Here is a 23,936-nt window from a genome sequence, read left to right as displayed (position 1 = left end):
GAATTTTTTTAGTCACTGGTAGAGATAAACCAGTAGATAAGACGAACATATTTGGAATGAGATCATTTGAAGTGTGAAACCACAACAGTTTGGCTTTGTTTGTATTCAGCTTCAGCCTATTCTCAGTGACCCAATTTTGAATATAGGCCATACAGCTAGATAACCTAGAGGTAGTTTCTGACAGGTTAGCACAAACTGGTGTCAGCATAAAAATGTCATCTGCATATGATAGTAGAAGTTCATCTTTCAACAGCATAATGTTCCCAAGAGAACATTTTTAGGTATAACTTGTCTGGAATGTTTTTACGTTTGGGGAGCGTGCCAGGTGCCCTTGACCTGGATTGGCCACTGTCGGTGACAGGATGCTGGGCTAGATGGACCTTTGGTCTTTCCCAGTATGGCACTACTTATGTACTTATGTACTTATGACATAAATACGTTAAAAAGGAATGATGAGAGTGGGAAGCCCTGCGGCACCCAGCAAGGCGGCGCCCAAAAGTGTGACATCTCATTGTTCTTATGGACATAGTAGTTCCTAATAACCAAGAAATCACGGAACCAGTTGAGCACTGATCCCGACAGCCCAATATCACTCACTGCACGCCCAAATTCCATAGTCAAAAGGGGGTGTGGCCATGGGAGGGGCATGAACAGGTTAGTGATATTCTCAGAAGATTCATGGAATGTTATGGAATTCCAGGGATCTGTGCCCAACCTCCGTGCCAGGATTTACACCAGGTTTCAGTTGGCGTAAATCCTTTCACCCAAAGTTAGGTGCAGAAATCCCTGTCACATGCTATTCCATAAAGAGTGCTCATCTCAGAGCACCCTTTATAAAACAGTGCTGAGCACTGATTTTTCCTGGCACCTATTTTTTGATGCAATTTACTAAATCTGGTCCAATGAAGATAATTCTATAACAGAGTGCCTACTCTAGACGTTGGTTATGGTACATATTTCAAGCCATTTCTGTAAAGAAAAGTAGGTGCCTTCTTTTCTTTACCGAATACTAGCCCAATTTTTGTAGAACTTGCATGCATACATCTAGATACGATATCAGGGGAAGTGGGAAGTGGACCAATGACTCAAGAGACTGGAACAACAGCGTCAAATTCGAAAATCTTTATCGACACTCTCCAGTCTCTTGAGCCATTGGTCCACTTCCCACTTTCTTGGTGGACTTCTCGTCTACATCTAGATATGACCACTTAACACCTGTCCTATAGCTAATGTAAATGTCCATGCTTAGATGTATGCATAAACACACATCTATATAAATAATTCTCACCTGCAACATTCTGAAGCTCACTCTGTGGGAGGGAAACACTGAAGGCTAGGCTGTCAGCAACACTTACTCTCACTCATGCACCACTCACTGTCACTCATAGACCCGCCCTCGGCCATGCCCCTTCCGGACATAATTCGCAACCCGAACGTTCTAAATGGAGCCTCCAACCGGAAGTTGAGGCATCGAGACCACTTTTTGCCCATTACTGTGTGCCCCGCCCTCGCGTCACAACATTATGACGACGAGGGCGGAGCACTCCAGCAAACCAGGAAACGCGATCGACGAGGCCGGAGCACTCCAGCAAACGAGCAAACACGATCGACGACAGCGGAGCACTGACACGAGGCCCGAGCCATCCAGGAAAGCAGGCAACGCGATCCACGGAGCTGGTCCGCCCTCGCGTCACAGCGTCATGATGGCGATGGCGGAGCACTCCAGGAAACGCGATCGACGGATCGCTTCTCAACTGCCAGGCACCCAGCTGTCACGGTCCCCCCCCCTCGCCGCATACAAACGGAACGGGAACTGCTGGGAGTGCTGCCACAGCACAGCCACTGCACGAAAAACTGTGTAAAGCAATATCAAAGTGGCAACACCAGGAAGCTAACCGAGACTGCAGGGCTTTACTGATCCAAAGAGCCTTGACGCTACAACACCTGATCTACACAGTACAGCACAAAAACGGTGGAACTCCACCCCCTCTGACAGCTGCATAAGGAAGATGAATGCCAAAGTAGCCCCTTGCACAGGCATCAACAGCTGCAGAGTCACCAGGTTCAAAACTTGTGCTTTTACCATGCTGGGATTTACAGGCTGACCACATTTCACTTTTGCTTTCCCAACTGCCCTGCAAACCATATTTGCTCTTCACACAACAGCAGGGGCTGCTGACACCACAGAGGGAGAGGAAGGTATCTCTGTCACACACACACACACACTCTCTCTCTCTCTCTCACACTCACAGTCTCTCTTTCTCTCTCTCTCTCTCTCTCTCTCTCTCTCTCTCTCTCGCACACAGTGTATCTGTATGAAACACAGTCTCTCTCACACACACATTCTCTCACACACTCGCGCCCAGACTCACTGTCTGTCACACACACACTCACACATTCACTCTCTCTCTCTCTTACACAGTCACTATCACACACACTCTCTCAAACATACACACTCCGAAGAAAACCTTGCTAGCGCCCGTTTCATTTGTGTCAGAAACGGGCCCTATTTACTAGTAATTAAAGATATTCTATACTTTACATATGCTCTGTACCCATGTTGCGCATGCTCACTGGCAAAGTGTGTGCCATCAAAGCATGGAGTGTACTCTATATGAATGATTCTGCCTTAGCATGTCTAGCTTAATATAGAGAGATCCCTTAGTTAGACAATATTTAACCTTAAATTCAAAATAAGATATGCTGCTTTTCATAGGAATCAATACAGTGCTCTTCTGATTGACACTGTAGAATTGCCTCTATTTGATGCTAATCATGTGCCTTGAATAAAATCCATGCACACTTTTTTTCCCCTCATATACAACTTGTTCCCTAAGCACTCTCCCAATCAGAGTTAATGAGAAGCAATTTGTATCTTTAGTTTACTGCTCAAAAACTAATCACTACTGCTCAGAGCTTGTTCTCTAAAAGGGCTGCTCTACAACAGAGTTCTTTTGAAAATAGAGGCTCTCTGTGGTTCAAACCAGACAGCTTAGAAAGGAGAATCACTCTGTGGTCTATTTGCTAGCAAAAATGTAGAAAATGCAGGTAAAGACCATCCTCCTAATTATGTAAAAGTCACCAAAATTTGCTCATGCAGTTTAATAGAATAATGAGCTAATTAGCATCAATAATTGACTTTTTAACAAGCAATTATTAGCACTTGTGGTGGAAAGTGTGAGCATCTCAAAGCCCACAAAATACCTACTGAACCTACATATAGGTGACACCTGAAGGCATAAGGGCTATTGGAGTGGTATAAAGTTGGGTACAGTACATTTTTGCTGTCAGTGGAGGCATCATCATACAATATAAGAGGGTTATGATGGGATGTGTACCTGGGACTTTTTATGTGAAGTTCACTGCTGTGCCTCATAGTTTGCCCCATTCTCTGCTGGGAAGTCTGTTTGGCCAGTCTAGTAAGACTGCTTGCCTCTAGACATCCCAGTGGCTTGTTTGTGTGCATTTTTCTGGTTTGAAAATGACCATATTTGGCACTGGATTTTTGGACGTCATATCAAAAATGCCCCTCTATGTTTTTTTTGCATCCAATGCAATCTTCTTTTCATAGTCTCTCTCTGCTTTCCTTATCAGCACTTTGCTTTTGACTTGTCATTCCTTATGTTGTTTCCTATTTTTAGTCGGATTTTTCAGTTTTCTGAAGGATGTTCTTTCACTTCGATTAGCCTCCTCCACCTCACTTTTTAACCATGCTGGCTCTCGTTTGGCCTTCTTGCCAGCTTTTGTAATACATAGAATATATCTAGTCTGGGATTCCAGGATGGTATTTTTGAATAATGCCCACGCCTGATGCAAATTGTTTAACCTTTACTGCTGCTCCTCTAAGTTTTGCTTTGTTTTTTGGACCATTTTCTTCCTTTTATCATAGCCTCCTTTTTGAAAGTTAAATGCTAACATATTGGATTTCCTGTGGGTACTTCAGTTATTAAATTAAACCTGATTATGTTATGATCACTTTTATTGTTATGATCTAGACTGTCCCAATTTGTTTGACTGCACTTTTTGTCCTTTAGATTGTAAGCTCCTTTGAGCAGGGACCGTCCTTCTTTGTTAAATTGTACAGCGCTGCGTAACCCTGGTAGCGCTTTAGAAATGTTAAGTAGTAGTGTTGTCAAGTGGCCCCAGCACTGTTACCTCTTGAACCAGATCATATGGTCACAAAGTACTAGATCTAGATTTCCTCCTCCTCTTGTTGATTCCTTTATGGAGCAGCTGTTACCCCACTATCATCCGCTCCATAAAGCAGTCCTTTATTTCATCTTGGAACTTTGCCTCTCTAGCATACCCCGATGTTACATTTATCCATTCAATACTGGGATAATTGAATTTACCTATTATTATTGTTACCTAATTTGTTAGCTGCCCTAATTTCTGCTAACTTTTCAACATCTGTTTGTTCATTCTTGTTAGGCAGATGTATCCTTTTCCCCTTTAACAGGGAATTTCATAATGATTCCAAGACGTATTTTGTTTCCTGCAGAACATTTATTGTATTTGATTCAAATCCCTCTTTAACATATATATATTTTTTATTACATTTGTACCCCGCGCTTTCCCACTCATGGCAGGCTCAATGCGGCTTACATGGGGCAATGGAGGGTTAAGTGACTTGCCCAGAGTCACAAGGAGCTGCCTGTGCCTGAAGTGGGAATCAAACTCAGTTCCTCAGTTCCCCAGGACCAAAGTCCACCACCCTAACCACTAGGCCACTCCTCCACTTCTATATAACGCTACCCCTCCACCAATTTGATCCACCTTATCACTGCAATGTAATTTGTACTCTGGTATGACAGTATCCCATTGGTTATCTTCCTTCCAGCAGGTATCAGAGATGCCTATTATATTTATTTATATTTATCATTTCATTTATTCCAATATGTTCTAACTTTCCTATCTTATTTTTTAGGCTTCCAACATTTGAATTCAGAACCATCAGTATTTTTTTTTTAATTCTTATTAACACTGCTCAACAGTTGACAGTGTTAATTTGCAGTGGTTCAAGTCTCTCTGCTCCTTATTTAAAGGCACCTGGTCTATTATGGCCATTTTTGCAATCCCACTATCAGGATGCCCTATCTTCCCTGCTTTAGTGATATCCTTCAAAAATACTGTGCTCTGAACCATGCACTTATGAGTGACTGTCAGCCTTCTCCCCAGTTTCTAGTTTAAAAGCTGTTGGATCTCCTTTTTAAATGTTGATGCCAGCAACTCGGTTCCACCCTGGTTAAGATGGATCCCATCTTTCCGGAATAGGCTCCCCCTTCCTCAGAATGTTGCCCAGTTCCTAACAAATCTAAAACCCTCTTCCCTGTACCATCATCTCATCCATGAATTGAGACTCTGGAGCACTGCCTGTCTCTTGGGTCTTGCGCATGGAATGGGGAGCACTTCCAAAAATGCTATGTGTCTCTCACTCTCATGCTCTTTGAGCCCCTTCTGTCACTCATTATGACTTATTGCCATTGCACTGAATCTGATCACTACTTTCTTGAGAGGCATACAATGAGTAGAAAAGTCAAGTTGCCTGATCAGAAGAAATCTGGGGCACACCTTCCTGTGTACTTTGTCTCCCCCTGCTGTATCCCTTTTCCCTGTACCTACTTGTACTCTGAAATTGGTGCACATACTTTGGCCACAGAGTGGAGGGCACTTTTTAGTCAGAAAAATTTACACAGGTTACTGCTTAGTTACCTGGGCAAATTCCTTTGAAAATTGTCTCATATTGCTTCCATTCTCTCTTTCTCTTTTCAGAGATACCAAAGAAAGCAAATATAATTTTATACTCCTTTTCTTTGGCAAAGCAACGTGCAGGCCTGACCCAAGGGTATCTGATGCCCTTTGTGAACCTTCAGCCATGCGCCACATTTTGTGGTAACAGCATCCATCATGCTTTCCCCTCAGCTCTGCCCGCCCTCTCTTTTCTGCCCAGCACCCAGAATCCTCCTCTCTCCTCCCCACTTCACACAGCAGCAGCCTTCCTCTCTCTTTCTGCTCTCAGTTCTAGGATCCCCTTCCAACCCCAGCAGCCCCATCTCTCTTCCCACATTCCAGCTCCAGTCCCAATAATCCTTGAGCTGCTTATACACATCCCTTGCCCTCTCTCTCTAGCACGCAAACCCCATTCAGGCCTAGTAGCCCCTTCTTTCTTTCTACACCCTGTCTCCTCAGGTCCTGATTTCTGACAGCCGTTTATTCATCTCCCATGACCTCCCCCCGGTCAAATTCCACCTCACAACTATGGCTTTGGAGCCTCCTACCTCATCTGCAGCCTCAGTCTGCATTTGGGGTTCTCTGTTCTAGGTTCTGGGTCAGTCCTGCCTGATTGTTATATTCTAGTCTTTTTACCACCACCCCAAATTATTATGTACCAGCCACCCACAATTTGGAGTGATAAATGACCAAGGCCACGTATGAGAAAAGCAAGTTTTATTACTTACCAAATTACAGATACAATCAATAGTTTCTCATGGGAGAACAGTGCTGCTACACATAGGTGTTCTCTGCCACTGTCTCTCCAAAGTATTGTTCTGATTCAACTGCTTATATACCTTTATTTTAAACAACACTTCAAGTTATCTTCCTCAAAGATCATGCTGTTTTCTTTCAACACCATCTGTTTCCCCTTTAATGCTAAGCCACATTTTTTTGTCTATTGATAATTGCTCCTTTCTCATGCCTGTGTGCATGCAGGAATGTCTTATCAGATCATGAGTTTCTGGTTCACATGCTTATCAGTTTTTGCCCTTTGGCCCTGTTCATGGTGCATGAAGTGTGCTCATTATTTACATCTCCCCCCTTGAAGGCCTTCGAGAGTAAGGGCTTCATTTGTTTTTGAACTTTTGCTGTAGTCCCATCCATTCTAGAGAGGAGCAATAAGTTCCTTTTCAGATGCATGTTAAGCTTAGAGAGATTGTGGGTATGAGTCACAATGTCAACTCCTTTTTACAGGTATCGGGCTATAGGTAACAAGAAAAGGTGCTTATAGTGAGATGTAAGTTGCCCCTCCAACTTTCCCCGGGCCCTATGTTACTTACAATGCTTTACAGTCTAAATGATCCTAGAGGAAGATAATGATGTGGAACAAAAGGATATCCTAAAGAAATTAAACATTATTTTCAACATTCGCAATCTCTGCGTTAATGCGTAATCTTTCATACAGTACATATGCATGTCCTATAGGTTCTCTTTTACTTAAAGCAGTTTCAATTAACTGTTGCACCAAGCTCCTTATACAGGGTATTACACAACAGCCAAGTAGTACAAATATAGCAATAACAATTATCAATGTGGTTAAACTAGATAATATGAAGGTTTTCCATTTCTCAAAAATATTATCCATCCACCCTGTCCAGGTTGTGTCTACACCAGAATTCTCAGCAACCTCATCAGCTAGGGTGGTAAGTCCTTGCAAAGCCTTGGTTATAGTTCCATCAGGTGCAGTATTGTTAGGAATAAAAGTACAACAATGTCCTCCGAGCATGACACAAATGCCTCCTTTTTCTGTGGTGCCCAAATTTTGGAAAACAAATTATCATACATAGTGGTAGCACTAAGATGCAAAGGGTAATGCAATGAATGTAACATCAGAGACAGATTATGCTGCGCTACACAAATTTGTCCAGCAGGGTGCACCCACAGGCCTTGTAAAGTCTGCGTGCATCCTGCATGTTTTGATATGGACGGCCATAGAGGGTGTTATATCAGTTACAGTTAATTCAGAATATGTTTAGATTATTTGTTGGATTAAAGAAGTATGATCACATATCTCCTATGTTACAAGTTAATTGGCTCTTTGCAGTATGCCAGCTACAGTTTTAGGGCTAAATTTCGATAACATTTTTTAGTTGCGATTGTGTGAGTAAACATTTTAATCACACAATCATGTGATTAAAATCAGGGGTATAGCCAGCAGTCCATTGGGGGTCCACAAGGGTAGACTGGGGGCACACATTTCTTCTCCCTTACCCCCCCCCCCCCATCATTAGGTATCGTACCTTTGCTGGCAGGCATGACAAAGCCTGTCAGTCAAAGAAATCTGCTGCCAAAGCCACCCCTTTCCTCCTCGTACTGCCTCAGGAGCAAGGAAGTCAGCAGTGTGCCTCCAGCCACCAATGCCGGCACTCCCTAAGCATGCTCAGTTCCTGCACAAACTGAGCACGCTTGGGGAGTCCAGGTGTCGGCAGCAGGAGGCACGCTGCTGATTTCTTCAATCCTAAGGCACTACAAAGAGGAAGGGGGCAACCCAGGTAGTGTATTTCTTTGCTGGCGGGGCTTTGGCTACCTCAACAGCCATTGAACAGGTACTTCAGCTTTGGACAGGGCCTGAGCCCAAAGTAGGGGGCAAGATCCACAAGTTCCCCCCCATGGGTATGCTACTGATTAAAGGCCCAGTATCTTCATGTATCCCACCTCCAGGTTCAACTCTCTCTCCCTCCCTCCCATTTCCAGCATATTTCCCTTCTTCCCCTGTACACCCAGGGCTGGGGGGAGGGGTATAGGAACACAGGGGAAATGTTGGACCACAAAGGAATTGGGGGAGATAGGGACAGAAATAAGAGATGCTAGTGAGTGAGGGGGGAACTAGGGAGACAGATGGGTATGGGATGTTGGACATGGGATGAGATGACAGAAGAGACAGAGAGGTGATGCTGGACATGGGATATAAGGGATATTATCTGGAAAATTATTCTATCCTCTATTGTTTGGCTTTCTTCATTGGCCTCTCAGACTACCCAGTATTATTGACAGGAGAGTGTTTTGGAGATGACCTCAGTTTCACACCTTTCATTTTTCTCTATTGTTATTCTACTGTCTAATAAGAAAAAGGACATTGCATTGATATCTGTCTGAATTATACACACTAGGAAAATATTGTTACATTGGAATAATATTAATACATAATTTACTCAGTACATTGTCAGCTTCTTGTCAGTAGGATGATTAATTTTGGCGTTACATGCAAATTTACATTCAAGTTGGATCCCTATTTGTTTCCAATATGACAGCCAAACTGACATTGTCCAGACCTTCTGACCAGCTTAAAATACATGTTAGCCATATCAACAACCTATTAACAAAGTCAAATTCTGGGAATATGGATTTTCCTACTCAACTACACTTAACTTCTAGACTATATATTGACTTCAATATATTGAACTAGTTCCAGACCAGGGCTGTGACCCAGATGCAGGGCTGACCCTAGTAGGGTGTGGGGTCTGGGGTAAATCAGGCTCAGTTTCCCTCCATGATATTGAAGAGTGGAAGGTTTAGCAAGGGGCACTGCACATCCTGACACATTGGTGGATTCTGAGGAATGGGAAGTAAAATACTTAACATAGTAGATGACGGCAGAGAAAGACCTGTATGGTCCATCCAGTCTGCCCAACAAGATAAACTTATATGTGCTACTTTATGTGTATACCCGATGATGCTAGATATCAGAGGTAGGACTGCCAGAGCAGTTCAAGACCCCTCTAAGGCTTTGACTTTCCTCTACTAAGCATGACGCTGCCCAGATATGGTGGTGGGAAGGAGCCAAAACTATCAGTCACTGAAGACCCGCTGAAACTTTAAAACATTTTAATCTGAAACCATGCCAAAACTGGAATTTGGTCACCCCCTAATTTTATTCATTTACACACTGATGTGGTAACATAGACACATAAATGACCTCTTACAGAATACTGTCTAGTTACAAAATGCACACCATGAAGTATTGCAAGCTGCCATGAGAGGTCACGACAGCCATTTTCCAAGTACAGCCGCAAAGGTCAGGAGTGAGGGGGCTTCGCTTCTGCCTCTAACTACCCCAGTAGGACCACCAGGGTGACAGGCCTGGAGGGGCCTACCTAGACTTCTGGGGAGGGGGAGGCTGAGGGGTGGGGGTGGGGCTCATTCTGGGGGGAGGGGAGGTGCTCTGACTCTCATGGGCTGGGTGGAGGGGATAGGAGGGAGGGTTCAATGTCAGAGGCCAAGAGGAGGATTGGAAGGGCTTTTAAGGACAAAAATAGTTATATAGATCCTATCCAATATTTGTTACCGGAGCCCACATAGCTAAGCGGCCAAAGTTAGGACAGCATTTGAGCTGTCCTAAATTCACCCATTTAGCTATGCAGGCGCTGGCACTGAATATTGCCAAAATCCATAACCCCTGGCTCCTCTCCAATGCCACTGCCACCTCTGACCTGCCCACTTTTTTTGTTGGGCAGTCTGTGGGCATATTCAATGGCACTGACTGGTTAAGTACCGTTGAATATCCCACTTAGGCAGCGGTATGAGATTTAAGCAGGCAGGAAAGGCTCCTGTCCACTTAAATCACTTTGAATATTGGACAGACTATCATTCATATGTATACATGGTAATATTGATGCAGACATTTACAGCTGCTCTAGGGCTGATGTAAATGTCTATGCCTGCCACTTACTTTAGTATTGTATTTTATAAAGAAAAATAGGCGCCTACTTGTGTTTATAAAATAGCATCTAAGTAGACACCTTCTGACTCTCATGTCCTAGGCGCCTGGTTATAAACTGTTTATATGGGACATGCAGGTCATGAACCATAAAATAACTTTGCAACAGTAACTGAGAATTATGAGCACAGCTATGCCTCTGTGAACAGGCTATGAACAGGTTAAGAATACTGCGAATCTAAATCATAAGTAATTACACAGAATGTGAGTCTCATGTCAGCTTGCCCTTTCTGTTGAGGAGACAGGCAGATATGGAGTCATAACAGAGATGTGTGGCAGGAGAATGAAGTAATGTAAGGGAAATTTGCTGCTGACCATGAAAGCAGATAATGAAGAAGACATAACTTTGGTTGCTGGGAAGATAGTTTTTGCAAAGTAGGATAACCTTACTGACCTTACTTATGATAAATATGTTATGAAGAGCTTTGCTTCTGTAAGTTAGAATTTACTAGACTATGCTGACTTTGTACTTCCAATACTAGCCTCGCCCGAAGATGGATACCGCGTCAATAGACGGGTACAAGTATAATTAAAGACACCTCAAAATTTAGTCTCACCCAAAGGCAGATACACTTAATCTGTAGTAGGGTATAAGAATTAAAAATAAAATTGAATGACAATTTAGCTAAAAAAACAAAAGCTGCTAACAATTTAGAAGAGGGACTCCCCACTTCTACCAGCGTGCGGGGTAGGATAAAATCTGACTCCCTGTTCACACAACCATCCTCTGCTACCAAATATGTATCTTTCTGCCCTCTCCCAGCTATAAAGGTACTAGTTACCTGTAACCTGGACTGTCTAGGACTCCAGGGATTATGGTCCTAACGCTTCCAGGTGGAGAGACAGAAAGACACAGAAGGCTATAGTAATATGAGAATTATCAGTAATTGTTTATTACACTTACCAATCAGGAATACAATTAGAATATGTAATATAATTAATTAATTCTTATATGAGACAGCAACCAGGACACAAACGTGACCTCTGACATTAACTCTCTGATTGCCTTTGTCCATAATTCTCCTTTTATACCCTTTTCTCCCATAGGCTAGTATTGGAAGTACAAAGTCAGCATATTCTAGTAAATTCTATCTTACAGAAGCAAAGCTCTTCATAACATATTTGTTTATCATAAGTAAGGTCAGCTAGGTTATCGTACTTTACAAAAACCATCTTCCCAGAAACCAAAGTTATGTGTTCTTCATTATCTGCTTTCATGGTCAGCAGCAAATATCCCTTACATTACTTCATTCTCCTGCCATACATGTCTCTGTTATGACTTCATATCTGCCTGTCTCCTCAACAGAAAGGGCAAGCTGACATGAGACTCACATTCTGTGTAATTTCTTATGATTTAGCTTCTCAGTGATTCTTAACCTGTTGATAGCCTGTTCACAGAGGCATAGCTGTGCTCATAATTCTCAGTTACTGTTGCAACGTTATTTTATGGATTACCCTCCACATATGTAGAGATTCCTGATGGCTAATTTCAACAGAGCTGGAGCGGAGTTATGAGACACACACAAACTTAGGTAGAAGAGTTACATCTGCCCAAGAGCAGGAATAATTTCATATGAGAGCTTCCAGGAAGTGGTATTCATTTCATTTCATTTATTACCATTTGTATACCGCCCTTATCCAATGCGGTGAACAACTCAAACATACATAATAAAACATATAGAACAATGCACATCAAAAATATATAAACTCATTGAAAACATCACATAGCAAAACATCATGAAATGTCCACCAAACAAATACTGTTTCAGCACTCTCTTAAACAAACTTCAATTCTTCTGTGTCCTAAGAGGTCCGGGCAATTTATTCCACTCTTTTGGGCCAGCAAAAGAAAAGACACGTTTCCTTGTATCTTCTAAACGAAACAGTCAAAATCTGGAATCAGCACCACGAGGCTACTGTAATCCCGACCCCTGCCCCTTGGGAGTGGAATACACTTCAGCCTTAGAGAAGTTCTCCTTGCTTGCAGAAAAACTCCTTGGCTGTGTTTAGCTTTATACCTATGACTCCTTATCAGACAGGATACAAGGCTAAACTTTCAGACATTTATTCCTTGGATAAAATAATTTGGATTAAAGAACACAGGAAGAGATACACCATTAGCCAATCATAAATTTATCAAAGAAGCTTATTTATTACAAATAGGAAAATAGACATCTAATTGCTGTTTTGCCAATTACAATTCATAAGTAGTACATACAAAAAGTCTTTTTCCTTTCTGTGTTCCTATGGAGGAATTACCAGCCTGGAGCAAAAGCTGTTTCTGTAGTAATAAACCATTCCTTGTATACGTTTTTCTAATGGTGTGTTCGTGACCATATCACATAACTCTGCTACTATATCACATGACTTTGTGGTATCATGTCCCAGTTAACATAACTTCTACCAGCCAGCCTACCAGACTCTTGTTTATAGTTTTTCTCCATTGTCATTGGTTGGCTTCACAGTCATGATCACTGCATGAACTTTGCTTTTCCACTCACCTGCTCCACATCTGCTTCCCCTCCCCCCTTGCATAAACATGTGTACGTGTCATTTCGCATACTCAGCTCATTCCATTCTAACCACCTAGATTGCTCCATCTCCTTACACACAATACCCTAGAGATTTCTTCAGACCCTCCCTTTGTCTTGTTTGCCATTAACCAATTATCTATCCAGCACAGCTTATCTCTCCAGCACATGATTGCCCACAGCTGGCCAGACTTCTGACACCAGGGGAACTTACTTAAGCCATCTATTTTTATTCAATATTTCAGATCCTTAGACCTTACAGAGCATAAATTACAGTACATTTTTACACTATCACTAGAGACTCCTCAGTAACAGGTTACTGATTTGAGCTGAGGGCGGCTCTTGAACATGCCTACATTTTGGGCTATGCGAGGGGCTTGTTTTGTACCTAGAATTATTTGCCTTATGAGGAAAGATAATTTGCACGAGGAAGATAATATTCTTGTGTTCAGGAAAACGGTGACAACTGTTTCAGATGTTAGGGGTCAGTTGATGAATATTGTATTTTTAGGTGCTATGATTTATAGTTGCTGGTTCTGGTTAGTTATTGTGTTTATGTTTATAACCCTGCTGTTTTGTTTTATTGTTAACAGCTTCCAATGGGCCTTAGCTCAGGGAAGTAGTTTATAGGATCCTATAAATAAATAAGAGTATTTTGTAACAGACTGTGGTGTAAGGGAATGCTACAGGTTGAATCCTGAATAATGTCATCAAATGGTATGTGTAGAGAAAGTGTGCATATTTTAAGAGACAAAAGGCTAGATTTGCTCTAGTGCAGTACTGTGTTAGTGAACAGTCAATATTCAGCTGGCGGTGGTCCTCAGTATTTTAAATGCTGGCCACTGAGAGCAAACTGAGGCCCCGATTTTCAGTACAGGGCCATATCCGGGCAGTGGCATTGAATATCCAGATTTGACCAGACTTTATCAGCCTACCGGCTCTTATGTGAATCTTGGCTGATATTCAGTCGGTTCCTGCGTAAGACACTTATGTGGGTCCCTGCTGAATATCAGCTGGGTCCCACATAAGAGTATCTGGAAAGTCACTCCCCTCCTCCAATTTTGATGGCCCCTCCCAAACTTTCCCTATGAGAAAAAATAGACTAAACAAATAGCTTCCCCGAGCTCCCCCCCCCCTCCCGATCCCCTGTAGGCCTCTCTTTAGGGCTATCTTTACTATACCTGGTGGTCTAGGAGTCCAAGGGGCAGAAGCAAGGCCCACTCACCCTTGCCTATTGTGGCTGCAGCCTCAAAATGATCACCATGCCTTTAGTAGCAGTCTCAAAGTTCTAGATAGCACCACGAGGCTGCCACTAGAGATTATAGCAGGAGTAGCATAATGGTTAGTGCAGTGGCCTGAGAACCAGGGGAATCAGGTTTGATTTCCACTGGAGTTCTTTGTGACTCTGGGTAAGTCACTTAATCCTCCATTGCCCCAGGTACAAAATAAGTACCAGTATATAATACGTAAACCACTTTGATTGTAACCACAGAAAGGTGGTATATCAAATCCTATTCCCTTCTCTTTTTCCCTTTTCCCTTTTTCCATTTGGAGGCTAGAGCCACAGTAAGCAGGGGAGAGTGGGTATCCCTCTACCTTTAGGACCCCTAGACCACCAGGAATAGTAAAGTTGGATTTGGGGGAGGAAAGAAGAGGCCCTACTTCTTCTGTTTGGGTGGCAAGGGGATCGGGCACAGGGAGGGAGGGAAGGGGGATCTGATGACTATTTAGGCCACCACCTGGAAGTTAACCAGGCATCGGCTGATATTCAGACCAGTGCCCAGTTTGCTCAGTGGATAAAGTTAGGACAGCCTTTTTGCTATTGTAATTTTTGTCCTTTTACTTAACCAGTTAGCAGATTGAATATCGCCATTAACTGTTTAAATGCTGACTGCACTCGGGCTCCGCCCCTAGACTGCCCTAGCACTAACCGGACCATGCCTGGACATGTAGAGGCAATATTCAGTGGCACTTCCTGCTTAAGTAATGCTGAATATTGCTGGATGACCAGCTCAGCAGGGTTTAACTGGGCGGGAGCCTAAATAGGTTGCATTGCATAAACTGGAGTAGTCACAAAGATTTACTCCTTCTTTGGAGCAAGTTTAGGTTTGTGCATAAGACCTTGCTCTACCAGGGCTGCTTTTGGGAGCTTGTAAGATATATAGATACATGGTGCTTTTTTGGCCATTCAGCATAAGATGCCTGTGATAGAATTACCACAAATATATACAGGCCTATTCTGACAGAAATTTCATTATATTTCTTTTCTTCCTTAGGTTCTCCAGCAAAGAAATGAAGAGTGTGATCACACTCAGTTTCTAATCGAGGAGAAAGAATCTAAAGAAGAGGACTTTTATGAAGACCTTGACAGATTTGAAGAAAATGGCACCCAAGAGTCCCGAATCAGTCCTTACACTTTCTGCAAGGCGTTTCCTTTCCACATAATGTTTGATAGGGATCTTGTGGTCACTCAGTGTGGCAATGCCATATACAGGGTTCTTCCACAGGTATTGTCATATCTCGATCACAGATGTAAAGAATGTTTCTTTGACATGCAGTGTGCTTTCTTGGGTTTTCAGTTATTCTTTCTTGGACATCCAAGTGCCGATTTATGTCACTTTTGGATGTCCATCTCTTTCGAAAATGAGCCTGATGGACTTCTAGCACTTATTGAAAACTTTATATTTTTTATATATATTTTTAATAAACACATTTCTTTGCATTTTTCATAAAATGCCTTAAAGCTAAGGACTTATCTTAGTAAACTGAGGAACCATCATCTGACATGTGGCATGTTTCGCATCAGCTGCATCATGGACTGGTCCTCTAGAAGAGTAACAATTAAAATAGTTATTCAAAAAAATTCTTTTTATATATGATTACTATTACTCTCATTCTGTATAGCACTCACCAAATTTTGCATGCGATAGACCTTTCATCTTTACAGTGGCGGTGCGCACCACGTATTTAAATATCTTAAGTCATCTGACCCCCACCCAATTGGACAGAACCCAAAGCCAACCCCGATTACATCAAAGAATTCCATTCCAACTCATTGTTTATCCAACCAGGAGTTAAGGTATTCAATACATAGATGCATCAATGCTCTTTATCATTTAACAGTTTTTTTTACATCACCTCCCTCCTGCCCTACAACTACTTCAGTGACATGGTACCGCAAAATCAGATAGCGCATGCTTGTGTTTTAACCAGGGTTGCACTATGGGTGCTGTCAGAGTTTTGGTGTTTCTACATGACTTGTGTTCAGCCATAGGGCAACTTGAACGCTCAACATAGATTAAATCACAGGGGCAAATCAAAGCATAAATCCCAGTTTTGCTGTTACATGTGATTCTGTTTTTATAGCGTGAAAGTTTGGAGACACTAGGTCATTATTTGTTTGAAATTTATTTTGCAACATAAATGTTATGGGGGGAGGGGGAATTGTCTTCGGTAGGAGGGGGATTAGTCGGGGAGAAAGTGACCTAGTTGGGAATTGTCCAGGGGGGTAATTGGTGAGTGGGAGTTGTCCTGGAGAATTGTCCATGTGGGAACTGACCTAGAACTTATCGTTGAAACTCTCTGCTCAATATGCAGCAGCAGCTAAGAAAGCAAATAGAATGTTAGGAATTATTAGGAAAGATGGAAAACAAAAATGAGAATGTGCAGCTTTCTTCACCGCATCTCAAGAACAGATATAGAAACAGATTAGAAAAGGTATAGATAAGGGTGATAAAAATGATAAAGGGGATTGGATGACTTCACTATGAGGAAAGGCTAAAGCGGCTAGGGCTCTTCAGCTTGGAGAAGAGACGGCTGAGGGGAGATCTATAAAATACTGAGTGGAGTGGAATGGGTAGATGTGAATCACTTGTTTACTGTTTCCAAAAATGCTAGGTCTAGGGAGCACACAATGAAGCTACTAAGTAGTAAATTTAAAACAAACTGGAAAAAATATTTCTTCAGTCAATGTGTAATTAAATTCTGGAATTCGTTGCCAGAGAATGAGGTAAATCAGTTAGATTAGCAGGGTTTTAAAAAAGGTTTGGATAGTTTCCTAAAAGAAAAGCCCATAAGCCATTATTAAGATGGATCTGGAAAAATCCACTGCTTATAAGCAGCATAAATTTTCCTGTTTTGGGATCTTGCCAGGCACTTGCGACCTAGATTGGCCACTTTTAGAAACAGGGTACTGGGCTTGATGGACCTTCAGACTGTCCCAGTATGGCAATACTTATATTCTTATGTACGTCCAAAACTTGTGAGCTTTAGTGCTAGTCACAAGGCTCCAAATTTCGCTATTGATCAATCATGTTTCTTGCATAAAATTCATGCTTTATGTCCTGCCTGAATTGGTAAATGGAGCTGTAAAATACAGGCTTTACATTTTTAAAGGCTGCATGAAGTGTATTAAAGATCAATCCCAGAGGGAAATTTGTAGGCAAATGTAATAGTTTTGGTATGAGAGAATTGAGAGAAAGGCACCTTTATATGGTTGACCAGAAGCTATCTTAGGGTGGTACATAAAACCCAACACTTTGCTTGCTATCCTGCAACTATCCCCATCCAGTGCTTAATATATGTAGAAACTAAGCTAACTGCATAGTAACATGGAGGGGCATAATCGAATGAAAACGTCTATCTCCATGGGCGTTTATCTCCGAGAACGGGTCCGTGAAGGGGCGGACCGAACCGTATTTTCGAAAAAAATAGACGTCCATGTTTTATTCAACAATTTGTGAGCTGGGCGTTTTTGTTTTTCAGTGATAATGGAAAATGAAAGCGCCCAGCTCAAAAACGAATAAATCCAACGCATTTGTTCGTGGGAGGGGCCAGGATTCGTAGTGCACTGGTCCCCCTCACATGCCAGGACACCAACCGGGCACCCTAGGGGGCACTTTTACAAAAACAAAAAAAAGGTGCATAGCACCCTTCCCTTGTGTGTTGAGCCCCCCAAATCCCCCTCAAAACCCACTGCCCACAAGTCTACACCATTACTATAGCCCTAAGGGGTGAAGGGGGGCACCTACATGTGGGTACAGTGGGTTTGGGGGGGTTGGACGACTAAGCATTAAGCAGCACAATTGTAACAGGTGGGGGGGGGGGGATGGGCCTGGGTCCACCTGCCTGAAGTCCACTGCACCCCCTAACAACTGCTCCAGGGACCTGCATACTGCTGCCAGGGAGGTGGGTATGACATTTGAGGGTGAAAATAAAAAGTTGTGAAACATAATTTTTTTTATGGTGGGAGGGGGTTAGTGACCACTGGGGGAGTCAGGGGAGGTCATCCCCGAGTCCCTCTGGGGGTAATCTGGTCATTTAGGGCACTTTTTGGGGCCTTATTTGTGAAAAAACAGGGTCCAGGAAAAGTGCCCTAAATTCTAGCTACAAACGCATACTTTTTTTCCATTATCGGCGAAAGGCGCCCATCTCTCCTCGGCCGATAACCACGCCCCAGTTCCACCTTCGCCACGCCTCTGACACGCCCCCGTCAACTTTGTACACTTCCGCGATGGAGTGCAGTTGAAAACGTCCAAAATCGGCTTTCCATTATACCGATTTATTCGTTTTTGTGAGATAAACGTCTACCTCCCGATTTGGGTCGAAATCTAGGCGTTTTTCTCTTTCAATTATAAGGTGGATAGTAACATAGTAGATGATGGCAGAAAAAGACCTGCATGGTCCATCCAGTCTGCCCAACAAGATAAACTCTTATGTGTATACCTTACCTTGATTTGTACCTGCCTTTTTCAGGGCACAGACCGTACAAGTCTGCCCAGCAGTATTTCCCGACTCCCAACCACCAGTCCCGCCTCCCATCTCCGGCTCTGGCACAGACCGTATAAGTCTGCCCTCCACTATCCTCGCCTCCCAACTACCAACCTCTCTTCCCCCACCTGCTCCGCAACCCAATTTTGGCTAAGCTTCTGAGGATCCATTCCTACTGCACAGGATTCCTTTATGCACATCCCACGCATGTTTGAATTCCGTTACCGTTTTCATCTCCACCACCTCCCGCGGGAGGGCATTCCAAGCATCCACCACCCTCTCCGTGAAAAAATACTTCCTGACATCTTTTTTGAGTCTGCCCCCCTTCAATCTCATTTCATGTCCTCTCGTTCTACCGCCTTCCCATCTCCGGAAAAGCTTTGCGGATTAATACCTTTCAAGTATTTGAACGTCTGTATCATATCACCCCTGTTCCTCCTTTCCTCCAGGGTATACATGTTCAGGTCAGCAAGTCTCTGCCCATACGTCTTGGAACGCAAATCCCATACCATTCTCGTAGCTTTTCTTTGCACCGCTTCCATTTTTTTAACATCCTTCGCAAGGTATGGCCTCCAAAACTGAACACAATACTCCAGGTGGGGCCTCACCAACGACTTGTACAGGGGCATCAACACTTCCTTTCTTCTGCTGATCATACCTCTCTCTCTATACAGCCTAGCAACCTTCTCGCTACGGCCACCGCCTTGTCACACTGTTTCGTCGCCTTCAGATCCTCAGATACTATCACCCCAAGTTCCCTCTCCCCCTCAGTACCTCTCAGACTCTCCCCGCCTAACACATAAGTCTCTCATGGGTTTCTACTCCCTAAATGCATCACTTTGCATTTCTTCGCATTGAATTTTAATTGCCAAACCTTAGACCATTCTTCTAGCTTCCTCAGATCCCTTTTCATGCTTTCCACTCCCTCCCGGGTGTCCACTCTGTTGCAAATCTTAGTATCATCTGCAAATAGGCAAACTTTACCTTCTAACCCTTCGGCAATGTCACTCACAAATATATTGAACAGAATCGGCCCCAGCACCGATCCCTGAGGCACTCCACTACTCACCTTTCCCTCCTCCGAGCGAACTCCATTTACCACCACCCTCTGTCGTCTGTCCGTCAACCAGTTCCTAATCCAGTTCACCACTTCGGGACCTATCTTCAGCCCATCTAGTTTATTTAAGAGCCTCCTGTGGGGAACCGTGTCAAAAGCTTTGCTAAAATCTAAGTAGATTACGTCTATAGCACGTCGATGATTCAGTTCTCCAGTTACCCAATCAAAGAATTCAATGAGATTCGTTTGGCACGATTTCCCTCTGGTAAAACCATGTTGTCTCGGATCTTGCAACTTATTGGCTTCTAGGAAATTCACTATCCTTTCCTTCAACATGGCTTCCATTACTTTTCCAATAACCGAAGTGAGGCTTACCGGCCTGTAGTTTCCAGCTTCTTCCCTATCACCACTTTTGTGAAGAGGGACCACCTCCGCCGTTCTCCAGTCCCTCGGAACCTCTCCCGTCTCCAAGGATTTATTAAACAAATCTTTAAGAGGACCCGCCAGAACCTCTCTGAGCTCCCTCAATATTCTGGGGTGGATCCCGTCCGGTCCCATGGCTTTGTCCACCTTTAGCTTTCCAAGTTGTTGATACACACTCTCTTCCATGAACGGTGCTCTATCCATTCCATTCTCAGGTGTACTTTTGCCAGTCCCTCGCGGTCCTTCTCCAGGATTTTCTTCAGTGAAAACCGAACAAAAGTATCTATTTAGCAAATTGGCTTTTTCTTCATCATTATCTACATAGCGGTTCGCTGTATCTTTTAGTCTCACAATTCCCTTTTTAGTCCTTCTTCTTTCACTAATATATCTGAAGAAATCAACTTTCCAGTTTAGATAAAAGTCCTTTTGAGGGGATTTGCACAACAGAAGGATTTTTTTAAAAGTAATTTAAAACACTTGCAGGAATGTATATATTTTTTAGATTTTTGTTCACACCTTTTTCAGTAGTAGCTCAAGGTGAGTTACATTCAGGTACTTGGGATATTTCTCTGTCCCAGGAGAGCTTGTAATCTAAGTTTGTACCTGAGGCAAGGGATGGTTAAGTGACTTGGCCAAGATCACAAGGAGCTTCAGTGGGATTTGAACTGGCCACCTCTTGATTGCAAGACTGGTGCCCTAACCACTAGGCCACTCCTTATACATGTACGTTATATGTGGTGACACATGCAGTGGAAGCAGCCATTTTGCAATTAGGTTTATAATATTTATTGAGTACCCATCATAAAACAAACAAAACTAAGCCATGGTAAACAAGTGAAACACACAGCCACTGAAAAATTGTAACAGAACAAATAAAACATGTACTCAGGTTTATGTTATCACCCCCCACCCAACCATTTCACACCATTTTGCAATTATAAAAGTGGAAAGCATCAGGAGGAAACTCAGCAACTGAATGCCAGCATTTACATATGTATGCCATTTGGAAACCTAAATGCTTGACACTCCTAATAAACTGCAGAGGCCACAATCTTTATTTAGTTTCAGTTTGGAGGGGGAAATAAATAATGAGGGATTCAGGAGGTTACCTCCTTCAATTCTACCTGCAAATCCCGACATTGATATATTGGGACATACTGTGCATCTTTATCTTGAATGTATTTTACTGACATGTTGTTCCTTGCCTTGAGCACAATAATGGAAATATAAGTACGAAAAAGCAATTGTAACTAAATAATAAATAGCCTGTAGGAGGGCAAAATGTTTTTCAGGTCTGGAAAACTGAAAATTAACTCTCCCTGGCTCAAACTGTGGCAATCGTTTTAAAATTGCTGGATTAACTTCTTTCTCTAGAATACAGTTATAGTATCTTGCTCTTTCCCTTATCTTTTTATTGTTCAGCAATATTGACTTGCAAACTTTAGTCCAGATCTAGTAAGGCTTTTCTTCTTTTTTTATGTCTATGGCTACAAAGGCTTAGTAAAACCTTGCACAAAATGCCTGAGAAAGTTGCAATGTACATATTATTCATAACGCAGCAACAATTATCTTGTTTTTACACTAACCCTTTGTGTGCTTTATTCTAGCTCCAGCCGGGAAATTGCAACCTGCTGTCCGTTTTTTCCTTGGTTCGACCTCATATTGATATTAGTTTCCATGGGATACTCTCACATATCAACACCGTTTTTGTATTAAGGAGCAAGGTAACCACTTAATATTGTATCTGAACGGTGCACATGTATTGCTGCACAGAGATAAGATTGAGAAGTAATCTACAGTATCGTGGCAGTGGTTAAGAGTACTATGACAGGAAGAGAGATGAGAAGGCAAGAGGGGATAATGCTATTTGCTCGTGTAAAATATTCTAAATTGTGTAGCTGAAAGGCAGAGTTCATCTTTTCTTGTGGATATTTGCATTCAGACCTTGTACACATTTTCTGGCAGCTGTGTAGAAAAAAGTCAACAAGTAATGGGCGAGCTCTGCAGTCCTCAAAGGCCCCCTAACCAGACAGGTTTTCAGGATAGCCTAATGAATAAGTATGATGTGGATTTGCTTGCAGTTGAGAAAGTGTGCATACAAACCCATCTCACACTTAGAGCAGATTCAATAAATGGCATCCAAAGTTAGGTGCTGTCATGATCCACTCTAATCTAGTATTCTGTAAAAGACACTCTGTTAGGAGCGACCTTTATAGAGTACTAGTTTATCGCGCATTTCATGCCTAATTTTGGGCGTGAGCATTTACCCTTGCCAAAATCTGGTGTAAATGCTCGCACCCAACTCATGGCACTTAGGTGCACTGTGAGACCCTGGGCGAGGGTTATGGTGTGGCCCTGTGAATAACGCAGCCAGACAAGGGATATAAATGTGAAAGTAAATGTTTTATTCACTTGAGCCCTGGGACCTGTTACAGTTTCTCTGGTTTAGTAACCGTCTTGAGTAGCCCTCTGGCTAGCAGGCCAAGCAGTCTGTGGCTGGTGGGGCTGCCCTGCCCCAAACACAGTTGTAAGTTTTCAGATCTTCTGAGACTCAGGTCTGGCTCCAGCCAGACCTCAGCAAGACTTCTGTTAACAAGAAGCAAAGTTGGCTTACCTCAGCCAGGTCACAAATTGTATACAGCGACTGCAGCCGCATCTGCTGGGGCTCCTAATCTTTCTTCCCTGGGCCTTCTTAACCTGCCTGGCCCTGTCTTTTAAACTCCCAGGTATTGACTCTGCCCCTCCCGGCTCACTTTCTCTCGGGGTGGGACCAGTACCCTTAAGATGGTCCAGGCTATTTAGAGAGGGACTTTTCTTAAAGGTGAGGGGCAATGTTCTATAAACCCCCTCACATGCACAAATGTAGGTATAACGCCATGCCTAATTTCTGGGAACGCCCCTGACCCAGCCATGCCCCACCCATGACCATACCCACTTTTGAGTTGCGCACTCTGAAATTTAGGCGCACATGTTATAGAATAGTGCATATAGATCTGTTCTTAAGTCCTAATTACTGCCAATTAACTTACTTGTTAACACCAATTATTGATTGTTAGCACTTATTCAGCTAATTAGTTTATACACAGATCTGGGCTCTGTGGACGACTTATACATAATTTGAGGGATAGTCATTGGGGAATCCTGAAAACCCGAAAGGCTAAGGGCCTCTGGAGATCTGGAGTGCCCATCCCAACTGCAGATAATTGGGTCTAATGAATCTGTGGCTCGATTTTACGAGTTCTACTCCTTTATCATGTCAGTGCAAAAAATGAATGAAGGATAGTGTTTGATGTACTAGAAAATTGTTAATATGAGTTATATTATGATTTTGAAATTCAAAAAGTTGTAAAGTGAAAGGATGGCAGAGATCAAGGGATGTGTTTTGAAAGTTGAAGGAGACAAACAACAGACTTTCAAACCATACGAAGTCTGTGAATGTAATTTTAGAGCACCATTTTTCCTTATTTTATACTTTTTGGGAAACGCCCTTATTTCATTTTACTTATTGGTGCTTATATAAAGTGAATAAAATACATGCACAGATAAACATAAAATAGCAAAAAAGCAAAAGATACCGTATCTTACTACTAATATCCTGTATTTAGCACTGAATAGGAAAGCCAGTGTCTGTGTTACGTGCAGTTTTTATGTACAGTATTTTTGT

General features: G+C 42.6%; 1 protein-coding gene across 2 annotated transcripts in view; it reads left to right on the top strand.

Annotated features, from left to right (window-relative positions):
• The window catches only part of GUCY1B1 (guanylate cyclase 1 soluble subunit beta 1), a 181,870-nt gene that overhangs the window by 90,227 nt on the left and 67,707 nt on the right, over positions 1-23,936 (top strand). For both annotated transcript variants that reach the window (XM_030191612.1, XM_030191613.1), the window contains 2 exons: positions 15,300-15,530; positions 21,880-21,996. In XM_030191612.1, coding sequence (XP_030047472.1) covers positions 15,300-15,530; positions 21,880-21,996 — 348 coding nt within the window. The remainder of the gene's footprint in view (positions 1-15,299; positions 15,531-21,879; positions 21,997-23,936) is intronic.

Source organism: Microcaecilia unicolor, chromosome 2 (assembly GCF_901765095.1).
Source record: "Microcaecilia unicolor chromosome 2, aMicUni1.1, whole genome shotgun sequence".
NCBI classification, from domain to species: domain Eukaryota; kingdom Metazoa; phylum Chordata; class Amphibia; order Gymnophiona; family Siphonopidae; genus Microcaecilia; species Microcaecilia unicolor.
This window is presented reverse-complemented; position numbering and strand designations above follow the sequence as displayed.